This window comes from Anopheles marshallii, chromosome 3, assembly GCF_943734725.1.
Source record: "Anopheles marshallii chromosome 3, idAnoMarsDA_429_01, whole genome shotgun sequence".
In the NCBI taxonomy this organism is placed as follows: domain Eukaryota; kingdom Metazoa; phylum Arthropoda; class Insecta; order Diptera; family Culicidae; genus Anopheles; species Anopheles marshallii.
The window spans coordinates 61,795,718-61,806,937 of record NC_071327.1 but is presented as its reverse complement, the minus strand read 5'-3'; the positions used below and the strand labels follow the sequence as shown (position 1 = coordinate 61,806,937).

The following is an 11,220-nucleotide window of genomic DNA, read 5'->3' as shown; positions in this document are numbered from 1 at the left end:
TGATTGTTCTGCGGCAGATGATTTGTCCTCGGGAAAAATGTGTGGCGCCTCCTGGCGTCACGCCGGACAGAAGCAACGATTATGTAAGGGAATCCATGAACACTCCCTGCCACGCTTATCAAACAGTGGTAAAATTAACAACGACCCATCAACTATTAGCATATTATCGTACACCGAACGGTTCGAGATTGAGCAAAGTGTTCCGTTTAAACCAGTTCGCTTGGCAAACTGTTGTGTGACAGCGGCAAGAATCGGTATAAGTTCATCGGCAAAGGAATGAAGCATTTTTTTTACTGTTTTCTAAATTTATCCAAAAGTGAGTCTATTATAAGCTGTATTGTATTAAGAGTAAAATTGTTTTTTTTTTCTTTCATATTTTTGCATAATTGCTTGGCGTCTTAAATATATGCAGTCCTAAAACCGCACCTTCTTCTGATAGAGCCATCAAAGCTTGATGGCTTCTCATCAGCTTTCATCGAAGCACATCATTTGAAACTATTCACCGGCAAAGCACATAATCCCATGTATTCCTTGAGCTGTCACTACCACCATTTCAACGTGTTCTACATATTCAAAACCATCCACTCGAGCGTTGTTAAAACTGTTCGAAAAAAAAATGCGTTGACAACGATATTTCCAGAAGCTGTTCCACATGGTTTTGTGGTCAGTTTTCATCATTAGTACGGTTGTTTCGTTCCGGCAGAGCCCACGCACGGTGACGAGAAGCGCACGAGATTCTTATTTGCTCGGTAGTGAAAGTGTTCATGGTTCGGAAATGATTTATGTAAGTAAGTGAGTAAATTGAAGAAAAATGCACTTGCTCTTAAAATGGTTTCTGTTTACTTGTTTTTTATTGAAGATACAATACTAGCGATGGACAGTTTCGCGACGAAGTAGGAATGTTAGTGAATGCTGGAACGTCCTAGCGCGAGCTGTTAGTGATGGGACAGTATGGTTCCAAATGCAAGGACGATGCTACAATGGTAATGGTGATGCCCACAAGTGGCAAGAAGGGCTATCGAACACGCACAAGACAAGGGACAAGAAGCACACGAGATGCTGACCTAAGGAATAAGACCTTCCGGTCACTCCTGAAGGGATGATACGATCCTGTACTATAAATAGTAATGTTGTGTCATGCTAGTGTACACTTCGTGGTAAAATAAAGGTAATATTTTTTTTTAACTGTATAAAGGTAAGACATCTGCTACCGTTTGTTCGATGGAAACGAAGGAACAATCTTAAAAAACGACGCCGGCAAAAATGTTGATTATTCGCCATAAGAATAATACTGATGATTATTCTATTTTTAGAAAGTATTTAAAATGAAAAACTTTTACGTCCCAAACGGTCATTAAAGCTTTCGTTGAGTATTTTTAAGACAATTTTGTGTAATTACAATCCACAAAACGATAAACTAAGACTAATACATGTTCACTATACTAGTAACACTGCCATCATGGACTGTACAAAACGTGTTTCACTGCAATGTGTTTCTATAGTTACAGCTCAGTAGCTGCTATGACTACTGAGAAACGTTAGATGTCCATGGGTGACGAAGCCTCATGTACTTGTAACCCATCAACATCTCATCAACGACTCATTAAACACCAACCTCTTGACTCAAGATGTCACGACATTAAGACATCGCTGTACAACCGAATGATAATATTTGTAAGCTCACACACTAGTGATTTCTATTTTATTTCGCTTAACACAGCTTTGGTAGGAACAGTTCAGGAAGCATTTTTTTATTGGCTGATCACTAAACATTTAGCTTGCATAGGAGACCGTAAAAATGATTGAAACACTTCTAGAACTTATAGGTCTCGCCCAGAACTAACCAACCAGCGAAAGCAGCAAAGCATTATTAATTGGAGCTGCAGCGACCGGAGCAGGATGGAGTTGTGCTGCCACAACACCAGGCTGGTGCATTGTTCGATAGCCATTTTCATCCGCAATGAAATCTACTCGGTGAGTAGCGCCATCTGGTGTGCGGAAGCTGTACCACCCGGTTACGGTCAACGTACCCGTGCTGGGGTCGATTGTACCAACTTCTTCCCGCACTTGGCCATCCTTCGTTTCGTAGCTAAAATAGGTGACAACAGTTAGGGCACGAATTGTTCACAAACAAGGCAATACTTACGAAAATCGATATCCATTTTCCGTCTGCACGTTCTCATATCTTACAAGATCACCGTTTTCTTCTCCGGTTGGAGCACCAGCAATAAAAGGAGCACACGCCACGAACAAAACAAAAAATGTTGATATCTGAGCAGAACAAAAAAAATAATAATAAGCACTGATACGCATTCAACGTTTCGGTACAACTATGAACTTACCACGCGCATTTTTCTATCCTTGGGAGAAAAATCACTTCACGCTAAGCAAACGAACGAAACAAAGCAAAACACTGTGCACATCTACGCGGCAGCAAAGCATCTGCGAATGATGGCAAAAGATGATCATCGTGGAACAGATCGTGTGATTAGTGCGTCGGATAGTCAAGGGATACGAAGCGGGTGCTACATGCAGCAAGGTCGTTGTTCTTCGTCCGTTCGTCCGAAGATGTTAATCGGGTACGTCCAATGACTTTGACCGCTGAACGCACAAATCAACGCTCGCTACAGCCGCTAGCGAAGTTACACGAATGAGGTTAACTTCTCGTCGGTCCTATCTTCTTTGTTCACCAAGCTGCAATAACATTATCGTACTAATCGCATTAAAAATGCGATTTACATAGTTTTGAATCTTAATAGGACACTGAATAGTTTTTGTCTGTGACCAACACTATCATAGACAAACACGAAAACTATCATTCCGCCAATGATAAAAACACTGTTCGCGAAACGGCAACTGTTGGCGTGGAACTGACGTACGAATCCGGATTGGAATCGGCAGCCGGGAGATGAGCTCCCAGGGGTTGAAACCCGTTTTCTGGTCCAACGTTGCAATACCAACCCGAGACGATGAGTTTACTCGCTTCTGATCTCAGGATATCGTCTCTTCCCGAGTTTGGCCATCGTTTGTACGATAAATATTTTACAGAGAAAATGTTATTTATATTTTGTGCAAAACAAAACGTTATTATAACTTTTGAAGACATTTGTTCGGAGTTGTCTGCATCAACTTTAAACACTTTTAAACTCCCTTGCGAGGATGATAGAACCATGCTGGCAGGCGATAGTGAGGTAGAATTATTTTTTTGTAAATATGTGAGCCAAACCCGTGGCCATTTTAATACTTTAACGGTTTCTAATTGTACGTCTTGCGGTTTTATTTTGCTTTCTACCTTTTCAAAGGGGTCTCTGCGACCCGGTTTCAAGAGTTTTGAAAGGTTCCAACAATACCCTTAACCAACCAGGGACAGCAACAAAGCATTATTAATTGGAGCTGACTCGATGACTGGCATCTGGAATTCTGTATCTTCAATATCAGCTTGATCCGTTGTACGATAGCCTTTTTCATCCGCAATGAAATCTACTCGGTGAGTAGCGCCATCTGGAGTGCGGAAGCTGTACCACCCGGTTACGGTCAACGTACCCGTGCTGGGGTCGATTGTACCAACTTCCTCCCGTGCCTGGCCATCCTTCGTTTCGTAGCTAAAATGGGTGACAACAGTTAGGGTACGAATTGTTCACAAACAAGTCAGTACTTACGAAAATCGATATCCATTTTTCGTCTGCACGTTCTCATAGCTTATTAGATCGTCGTATTCCTTTCCAGTTGGAGCACCAGCAATAAAAGGAGCACACACCACGAACAAAACAAGAAATGCTGAAATCTGGTTGAAATAAATGTTGGAAAAAAGCACTGATCACTGATGAGACATTCAAACATTTCATAATCGAGCTTGGCTGGGATAAAGTAAAATTCACAGAGTAAATGTATTGTAAACATTGTACTCACTGCAACCCAGAAGAGGGTTTAACAAGACGGCGAAAAGTCGTTATACTAAAATAAATTAATGAATAACTCTTAAAGATTCAAGCAACGAGCACAACTATGATCTTACCACGCGCATTTTTATTATCCTTCGCATAAAATAACCTTACACAGAGCAATTTAACACGAAAAATCAAAGCACTGTGCACATCTACACGGTAGCAAAGCATCTGCGAATGTTGGCAAAATATGATCATCGACGAACAGATCGTTTGATTAATGTGTGGCTCAGTCAAGGGATATGAAGAGGGAGCTACATTCAAGGTCGTTTCTTTTTTTTTTTGGGAAGTTTGTACGAAGTTGTTATTCGCGTATGTTTAATGATTTTGACCGTTGAACGCACTAAATTACGCTCGCTACAGCTGCTAACGAAAATCCTCGAGAGTGGGAAACCTCCCCGACAGTCTCATGTTCTTTGCTCGCGCTTCTAGTATGACATCATCGTATTATTAGCTTTAAACGTGAAATTTACTTTATTTTAAAGTAAAAACATAACACCCATAACTCTCATAACGATGGACGAATGCATAAAACTACTATCCAACCAATGATAGCAACACTGTTCGCGAAACGCCACTATCGACGAGCGGTGTAAACACGTTGAATGCGTTCGGATCGGTCAAATTGGCACCGGGCAGATGCGTCCCGAGCGGTCGAAAACCGTTCTCGTCCGCCACGTACTTGACCTGATAGGTGATACCGTCCGGTCCGATGTATCTGTACCAGCCAGATATTACCACCACTCCGGTTTTGGGGTTGAGCTCAACCGTTTCGTCGCGCCATTGGTTGTCCAACGTTTTATAGCTGCAAACAGTGGACATTGTATTAGAGTTTGGTGTCGTGCCGATTGAAAGTGAGCAAATAATGCAACTTACGAAAATGATTGACCATTAGTATCGCTGCTGATCTCAAAATGATCGATATTATAATCTTTCTCCAGTGCAGGTCGAGCTTCCGACAATAGGGAAAATGACAGTAGAAAAGTCGAGCAGCAAAGCAGTTTCTGCAAGGGATGAACAAATCATACAAATTAATAAGCAATTTAAAGTTTTTTGACGTACACCACACTAACCTTCATCATGGCGAACCGAATTTCCGTAACGCGAGAAAGACGTCCAACCTGTTTCTGCTGAAATGAAGCTTTGATCGTACGAAAGACTCGTTGGCTATATTTGTCTGCCGTAGCTGTTCGTTCAAACGGCCTAAAGATAGTTGAAATTGATCATGATTGACATATGGACACGTTTTGTTCGGTGCGAGTGGGGATAACGAAATGAGTAAAGCAAATAAACGAAATAGAAAACAATCCCCTTTTCACAAACAATGTATTTCAGGCATTCAATAGATATGAAACATTCAACATTTCCGATTTTTTTTTCGGTTCACACCTCACTAAACTATCTCATGCACACACACACACATTAAGCGAACCGACACAGATTACGAACATTTGTGCACAATCGCTTTCTACCCGACCAACGACAGGAGCACAGTTTTCGATAATCCGCCCGATTGTGGCGTAGAAATGGCGTACAAATCCGGATTGGGATCGGCACCGGGGAGATGCGCACCCAGCGGTTGAAACCCGTTTTCGTCCGCCACGTACTGTACCGTGTAGTAGACTCCGTCCGGCCCGATGTAGCGATACCAACCCGAGATGACGAGTTTACCCGTTTCCGGGTCCCAGGATGTCGTCTCTTCGCGAGATTGGCCATCCTTTGTTCGATAACTGTTGGATGGGGCAAATGTTACAAACCTTTTTTTTTAACCATTTTCCTTACAACTTACGAAAACATTTGCTCCGTGTCGTCAGCTTCGTGATAAAAACTTGTCAAATTCGGATCCACTCCTTGTGCTGGTGCTCCATTGGCGCGGTAGACTGTGAATATCGCAAGTACTACTATCAACCATAACTAAAGAGTAGAAAATTATGTTAGATCATTAGAGAACGACTTAATCTGTGCTTAAAAAGTACACCTTATGATTCATATTGCTGAATATTCAAGAGCAGACACAAAACCAGAGAGTGAACACAAATCTAAACCTGCTTGCGAGGAAGATGCAACCATACTGACAAGCGATACTGAAATAGGATTATATTTTTGGAACCGTTTGTGGTGTTTTTTTTCTGCAAAAAAAAACACATACTAAACAGCCTTGAAGCAGCATCTTCGCTGTCTGGACATCTGTGACACAGCAGGAACATTTACAGATGCATCGAAATGCGCTTTCACTAGCAGACTGATATCGTGGATGATAGTTTTTGTATTAACGAATAAAATGCGTCCGACGACAATCTCGAACTCAATACAAATATGCTAGCGTGAATGTGTTTGTCTGCCACATATTCCGTTGACAAATTGACCTTGATCTGTTCAGTGTGAAGCATGTTCGACCCGTTCACCGCTACGCAAATAAAGTCGCTGACCGCCGAACCACCAGAAGCCGGATGGTTGAAATTTTTCAGTACTGAATTACGTCCCTTGCGAACTGGTCGGATAAAATCACTCGGTAAACAATGGTAAGGTGCAACGCTGCCTATTGAAAGAGAGTTGTCTCACGTGTGTTTTGTTTATTTTGCCATTTGAAGCACTTTGCACCTCTTTACTGGATTACAGCAACGGTAATGTTGCTGGCCGTAACGACCGTCCTTGCAGCGCCGGTCCAAAATTTGGATCCCGATCTGATCTTCTACGATCACATGCGTGACGAAAGTGGATACAGCTTTGCGTACAAAACGAAAGATGGTCAATACCGCGAGGAGCAAGGATACATCGATCCGGAAACGGGCATCCTAACGGTGACGGGCTTATATCGTTTCCAGGGCACTGACGGTAAGACGTACGAGTTCAACTATGAGGCAGACGAGAATGGATATCGTATCGTGAAGAAACCACCTCTTGGGTCTCCAATTTCCAACACTGTGTTGCTTTCGCTCGTTGGTTGAAAAGTTCATCGGTTAATAGTGCGGTAGTAAATATTTGCTCTAAGAGAAGAAATACAGGCTATGCTGCAGTTAGAGTTGAAGATGTTTTTTCTTTGGTGAGGAAAAAAACCGAGAAAAAAATCTTTAAATTTCAAATGAACAAATAAATGTCTTGCGATCATGAGAAGACCATTGAAGGTCAGGTTCACACGTGATCTTCTTAATCGATAGTTAATGAACAATTTTTATACCCAATATTTTGATGTGCTTATTTGATTTTGCAAGCTTAAAAGTATGCAATGTAGTTAGCGCCATCTAGCGTTGGGAATATTACAGAGATTCAAAAGACTTTTGTTGGCGTATACCGACGAACTCTCATCCGTTGTTATCGGGCAGCCCGATAAGGGTGTTATCGGGCAGCCCGATAAGGGTGTTATCGGGCAGCCCGATAAGGGTGTTATCGGGCAGCCCGATAAGGGTGTTATCGGGCAGCCCGATAAGGGTGTTATCGGGCAGCCCGATAAGGGTGTTATCGGGCAGCCCGATAAGGGTGTTATCGGGCAGCCCGATAAGGGTGTTATCGGGCAGCCCGATAAGGGTGTTATCGGGCAGCCCGATAAGGGTGTTATCGGGCAGCCCGATAAGGGTGTTATCGGGCAGCCCGATAAGGGTGTTATCGGGCAGCCCGATAAGGGTGTTATCGGGCAGCCCGATAAGGGTGTTATCGGGCAGCCCGATAAGGGTGTTATCGGGCAGCCCGATAAGGGTGTTATCGGGCAGCCCGATAAGGGTGTTATCGGGCAGCCCGATAAGGGTGTTATCGGGCAGCCCGATAAGGGTGTTATCGGGCAGCCCGATAAGGGTGTTATCGGGCAGCCCGATAAGGGTGTTATCGGGCAGCCCGATAAGGGTGTTATCGGGCAGCCCGATAAGGGTGTTATCGGGCAGCCCGATAAGGGTGTTATCGGGCAGCCCGATAAGGGTGTTATCGGGCAGCCCGATAAGGGTGTTATCGGGCAGCCCGATAAGGGTGTTATCGGGCAGCCCGATAAGGGTGTTATCGGGCAGCCCGATAAGGGTGTTATCGGGCAGCCCGATAAGGGTGTTATCGGGCAGCCCGATAAGGGTGTTATCGGGCAGCCCGATAAGGGTGTTATCGGGCAGCCCGATAAGGGTGTTATCGGGCAGCCCGATAAGGGTGTTATCGGGCAGCCCGATAAGGGTGTTATCGGGCAGCCCGATAAGGGTGTTATCGGGCAGCCCGATAAGGGTGTTATCGGGCAGCCCGATAAGGGTGTTATCGGGCAGCCCGATAAGGGTGTTATCGGGCAGCCCGATAAGGGTGTTATCGGGCAGCCCGATAAGGGTGTTATCGGGCAGCCCGATAAGGGTGTTATCGGGCAGCCCGATAAGGGTGTTATCGGGCAGCCCGATAAGGGTGTTATCGGGCAGCCCGATAAGGGTGTTATCGGGCAGCCCGATAAGGGTGTTATCGGGCAGCCCGATAAGGGTGTTATCGGGCAGCCCGATAAGGGTGTTATCGGGCAGCCCGATAAGGGTGTTATCGGGCAGCCCGATAAGGGTGTTATCGGGCAGCCCGATAAGGGTGTTATCGGGCAGCCCGATAAGGGTGTTATCGGGCAGCCCGATAAGGGTGTTATCGGGCAGCCCGATAAGGGTGTTATCGGGCAGCCCGATAAGGGTGTTATCGGGCAGCCCGATAAGGGTGTTATCGGGCAGCCCGATAAGGGTGTTATCGGGCAGCCCGATAAGGGTGTTATCGGGCAGCCCGATAAGGGTGTTATCGGGCAGCCCGATAAGGGTGTTATCGGGCAGCCCGATAAGGGTGTTATCGGGCAGCCCGATAAGGGTGTTATCGGGCAGCCCGATAAGGGTGTTATCGGGCAGCCCGATAAGGGTGTTATCGGGCAGCCCGATAAGGGTGTTATCGGGCAGCCCGATAAGGGTGTTATCGGGCAGCCCGATAAGGGTGTTATCGGGCAGCCCGATAAGGGTGTTATCGGGCAGCCCGATAAGGGTGTTATCGGGCAGCCCGATAAGGGTGTTATCGGGCAGCCCGATAAGGGTGTTATCGGGCAGCCCGATAAGGGTGTTATCGGGCAGCCCGATAAGGGTGTTACCGGGCAGCCCGATAAGGGTGTTATCGGGCAGCCCGATAAGGGTGTTATCGGGCAGCCCGATAAGGGTGTTATCGGGTCCACTCCTTGTGCTGGTCGGGTCGGATCCTTGTGCTGGTGCTCCATTGGCGCTGTAGACTGTGAATATCGCAAGTACTATTATCAACCACAACTAAAGAGTAGAAAATTATGTTAGATCATTAGAGAACGATTTAATCTGTGTTTCAAAAGTGCACCTTATGATTCATATTGCTGAATATTCGAGAGCAGACACAAAACCAGAGAGTGAACACAAATCTAAACCTGCTTGCGAGGAAGATGCAACCATACTGACAAGCGATACTGAAATAGGATTATATTTTTGGAACCGTTTGTGGTGTTTTTTTTCTGCAAAAAAAAAAAAACACATACTAAACGGCCTTGAAGCAGCATCTTCGCTGTCTGGACATCTGTGACACAGCAGGAACATTTACAGATGCATCGAAATGCGCTTTCACTAGCAGACTGATATCGAGAAGATGATAGTTTTTGTATTAACGAATAAAATGCGTCCGACGACAATCTCGAACTCAATACAAATATGCTATCGCGAATGTGTTTGTCTGCCACATATTCCGTTGACAAATTGACCTTGATCTGTTCAGTGTGAAGCATGTTCGACCCGTTCACCGCTACACAAATAAAGTCGCTGACCGCCGAACCACCAGAAGCCGGATGGTTGAAATTTTTCAGTACTGAATTACGTCCCTTGCGAACTGGTTGGATAAAATCACTCGGTAAACAATGGTAAGGTGCAACGCTGCCTATTGAAAGAGAGTTGTCTCACGTGTGTTTTGTTTATTTTGCCATTTGAAGCACTTTGCACCTCTTTACTGGATTACAGCAACGGTAATGTTGCTGGCCGTAACGACCGTTCTTGCAGCGCCGGTCCGAAATTTGGATCCCGATCTGATTTACTACGATAACACGCGTGACGAAAGTGGATACAGCTTTGCGTACAAAACGAAAGATGGTCAATACCGCGAGGAGCAAGGATACATCGATCCGGAAACGGGCATCCTGACGGTGACGGGCTTATATCGTTTCCAGGGCACTGACGGTAAGACGTACGAGTTCAACTATGAGGCAGACGAGAATGGATATCGTATCGTGAAGAAACCACCTCTAGCTGGAGCTCCAATTTCAAACACGGTGCTGCTTTCGCTCGTTGGTTGAAAAGTTCATCGGTCAACAGTACGGTAGTAAATGTTTGCTCCAAGAGAAGAAATACAAGGCTATCCTGCAGTTAGAGTTGAAGATGTTTTTGATTGAGGAAGAAAACGAGATAATAAATTGAAATATCAAATTAACAAAAAAGAAAAAGACGGAAGAACAAAATAAAAGTTTTGCGATCATGAGAAGACCATTGAAGGTCAGGTTCACACGTGATTCTCTTAATCGATAGTTAATGAACAATTTTTATACCCAATGTTTTGATGTGCTTATTTGATTTTGCAAGCTTAAAAGTATGCAATGTAGTTAGCGCCATCTAGCGTTGGGAATATTGCAGAGATTCAAAAGACTTTTGTTGGCGTATTCCGACGAACTCTCATCCGTTACAGTAATATTTACAGATGAACAGGAATGCCGTTTCAACAACAAACTAACATCGTGGATGAGAGTTTAAGTATATACGAATAAAGAAATCAGATAAATATCAGAATACATACAAATTATCGTGTCTCCAATTGTTTGGGGCTTGTATCGCTGTCAAAACGTAATGGTAAATGCAGGCGCTGGTTACTGAAATTACTGAAACTTCTTATTTCCCTCGCTGTTAGTTGAGTATATTGTTGAACAAGAAAGATGAAACCGTTTCTTTTGAAGGAAGAAATAAAAGATATGCCACACTTAGAGTAATATTCACTCGATATAGGATTGACTGAGGTGACTGATTGTCGTTTTTATTATAAAATCAGTCGAACATGCGTGAGGAGTTCAATCGAAAGAGATCAAACCGAAATAATAAAAAAAAAAAATCAAAAGATAAAAACAAATCTTTAAACGGCCTATCAAAACCAGCCCTTTAGTACGATTCCCACAAGGTGTATCGTTGGAAAGTATAAGTGAGGAAACGCAAAGTCGTCGGAGTTAAGCCGCTCTTCGTAAATACCAGCCGATTTTCATTTCTCTTAAGTCATCTGCAGACCATCAGGAGATGTAAAAACTTGA

General features: G+C 44.1%; 6 protein-coding genes across 6 annotated transcripts; 2 read left to right on the top strand and 4 right to left on the bottom strand.

Moving 5' to 3' along the window:
• Positions 1-1,839: 1,839 nt before the first annotated feature.
• LOC128712961 (larval cuticle protein 65Ag1-like) lies at positions 1,840-2,351 on the bottom strand. The gene is made up of 3 exons (XM_053807827.1): positions 2,343-2,351; positions 2,147-2,271; positions 1,840-2,089 (listed from the first exon to the last, which is right to left on the bottom strand). Exons 1-3 carry the CDS (start codon positions 2,349-2,351, stop codon positions 1,840-1,842), a joined length of 384 nt encoding a protein of 127 aa, XP_053663802.1.
• A 1,001-nt stretch (positions 2,352-3,352) lies between these two features.
• On the bottom strand, positions 3,353-4,024 carry LOC128712960 (larval cuticle protein 65Ag1-like). The gene is made up of 3 exons (XM_053807826.1): positions 4,016-4,024; positions 3,660-3,784; positions 3,353-3,602 (listed from the first exon to the last, which is right to left on the bottom strand). The coding sequence occupies exons 1-3, from the start codon at positions 4,022-4,024 to the stop codon at positions 3,353-3,355; spliced, it is 384 nt and encodes a 127-aa protein (XP_053663801.1).
• Positions 4,025-4,481: 457 nt separating this feature from the next.
• LOC128712959 (larval cuticle protein 65Ag1-like) lies at positions 4,482-5,023 on the bottom strand. The gene is made up of 3 exons (XM_053807825.1): positions 5,018-5,023; positions 4,821-4,948; positions 4,482-4,749 (listed from the first exon to the last, which is right to left on the bottom strand). The coding sequence occupies exons 1-3, from the start codon at positions 5,021-5,023 to the stop codon at positions 4,482-4,484; spliced, it is 402 nt and encodes a 133-aa protein (XP_053663800.1).
• A 389-nt stretch (positions 5,024-5,412) lies between these two features.
• Positions 5,413-5,934, bottom strand: LOC128715453 (larval cuticle protein 65Ag1-like). Its single transcript, XM_053810354.1, has 3 exons — positions 5,923-5,934; positions 5,734-5,858; positions 5,413-5,674 (listed from the first exon to the last, which is right to left on the bottom strand). The coding sequence occupies exons 1-3, from the start codon at positions 5,932-5,934 to the stop codon at positions 5,413-5,415; spliced, it is 399 nt and encodes a 132-aa protein (XP_053666329.1).
• Positions 5,935-6,332: 398 nt separating this feature from the next.
• LOC128712958 (larval cuticle protein 65Ag1-like) lies at positions 6,333-6,892 on the top strand. The gene is made up of 2 exons (XM_053807824.1): positions 6,333-6,389; positions 6,536-6,892. The coding sequence occupies exons 1-2, from the start codon at positions 6,333-6,335 to the stop codon at positions 6,890-6,892; spliced, it is 414 nt and encodes a 137-aa protein (XP_053663799.1).
• A 159-nt stretch (positions 6,893-7,051) lies between these two features.
• On the top strand, positions 7,052-10,224 carry LOC128712957 (endocuticle structural glycoprotein ABD-5-like). Its single transcript, XM_053807823.1, has 2 exons — positions 7,052-7,069; positions 9,865-10,224. Exons 1-2 carry the CDS (start codon positions 7,052-7,054, stop codon positions 10,222-10,224), a joined length of 378 nt encoding a protein of 125 aa, XP_053663798.1.
• Positions 10,225-11,220: the final 996 nt, after the last annotated feature.

Excerpts from the sequence above, each read along its gene's own strand:
- LOC128712961 (XM_053807827.1), bottom strand. Across the intron at positions 2,090-2,146 it reads GAAAATGGATATCGATTTTC|CTACGAAACGAAGGATGGCC; the intron begins GTAAGTATTGCC and ends CACCTATTTTAG.
- LOC128712960 (XM_053807826.1), bottom strand. Across the intron at positions 3,603-3,659 it reads AAAAATGGATATCGATTTTC|CTACGAAACGAAGGATGGCC; the intron begins GTAAGTACTGAC and ends CACCCATTTTAG.
- LOC128712959 (XM_053807825.1), bottom strand. Across the intron at positions 4,750-4,820 it reads ACTAATGGTCAATCATTTTC|CTATAAAACGTTGGACAACC; the intron begins GTAAGTTGCATT and ends CACTGTTTGCAG.
- LOC128715453 (XM_053810354.1), bottom strand. Across the intron at positions 5,675-5,733 it reads GACACGGAGCAAATGTTTTC|TTATCGAACAAAGGATGGCC; the intron begins GTAAGTTGTAAG and ends CCCATCCAACAG.
- LOC128712958 (XM_053807824.1), top strand. The coding sequence starts at position 6,333 with ATGTTCGACCCGTTCACCGCTACGCAAATAAAGTCGCTGACCGCCGAA. Across the intron at positions 6,390-6,535 it reads TGACCGCCGAACCACCAGAA|CACTTTGCACCTCTTTACTG; the intron begins GCCGGATGGTTG and ends TGCCATTTGAAG.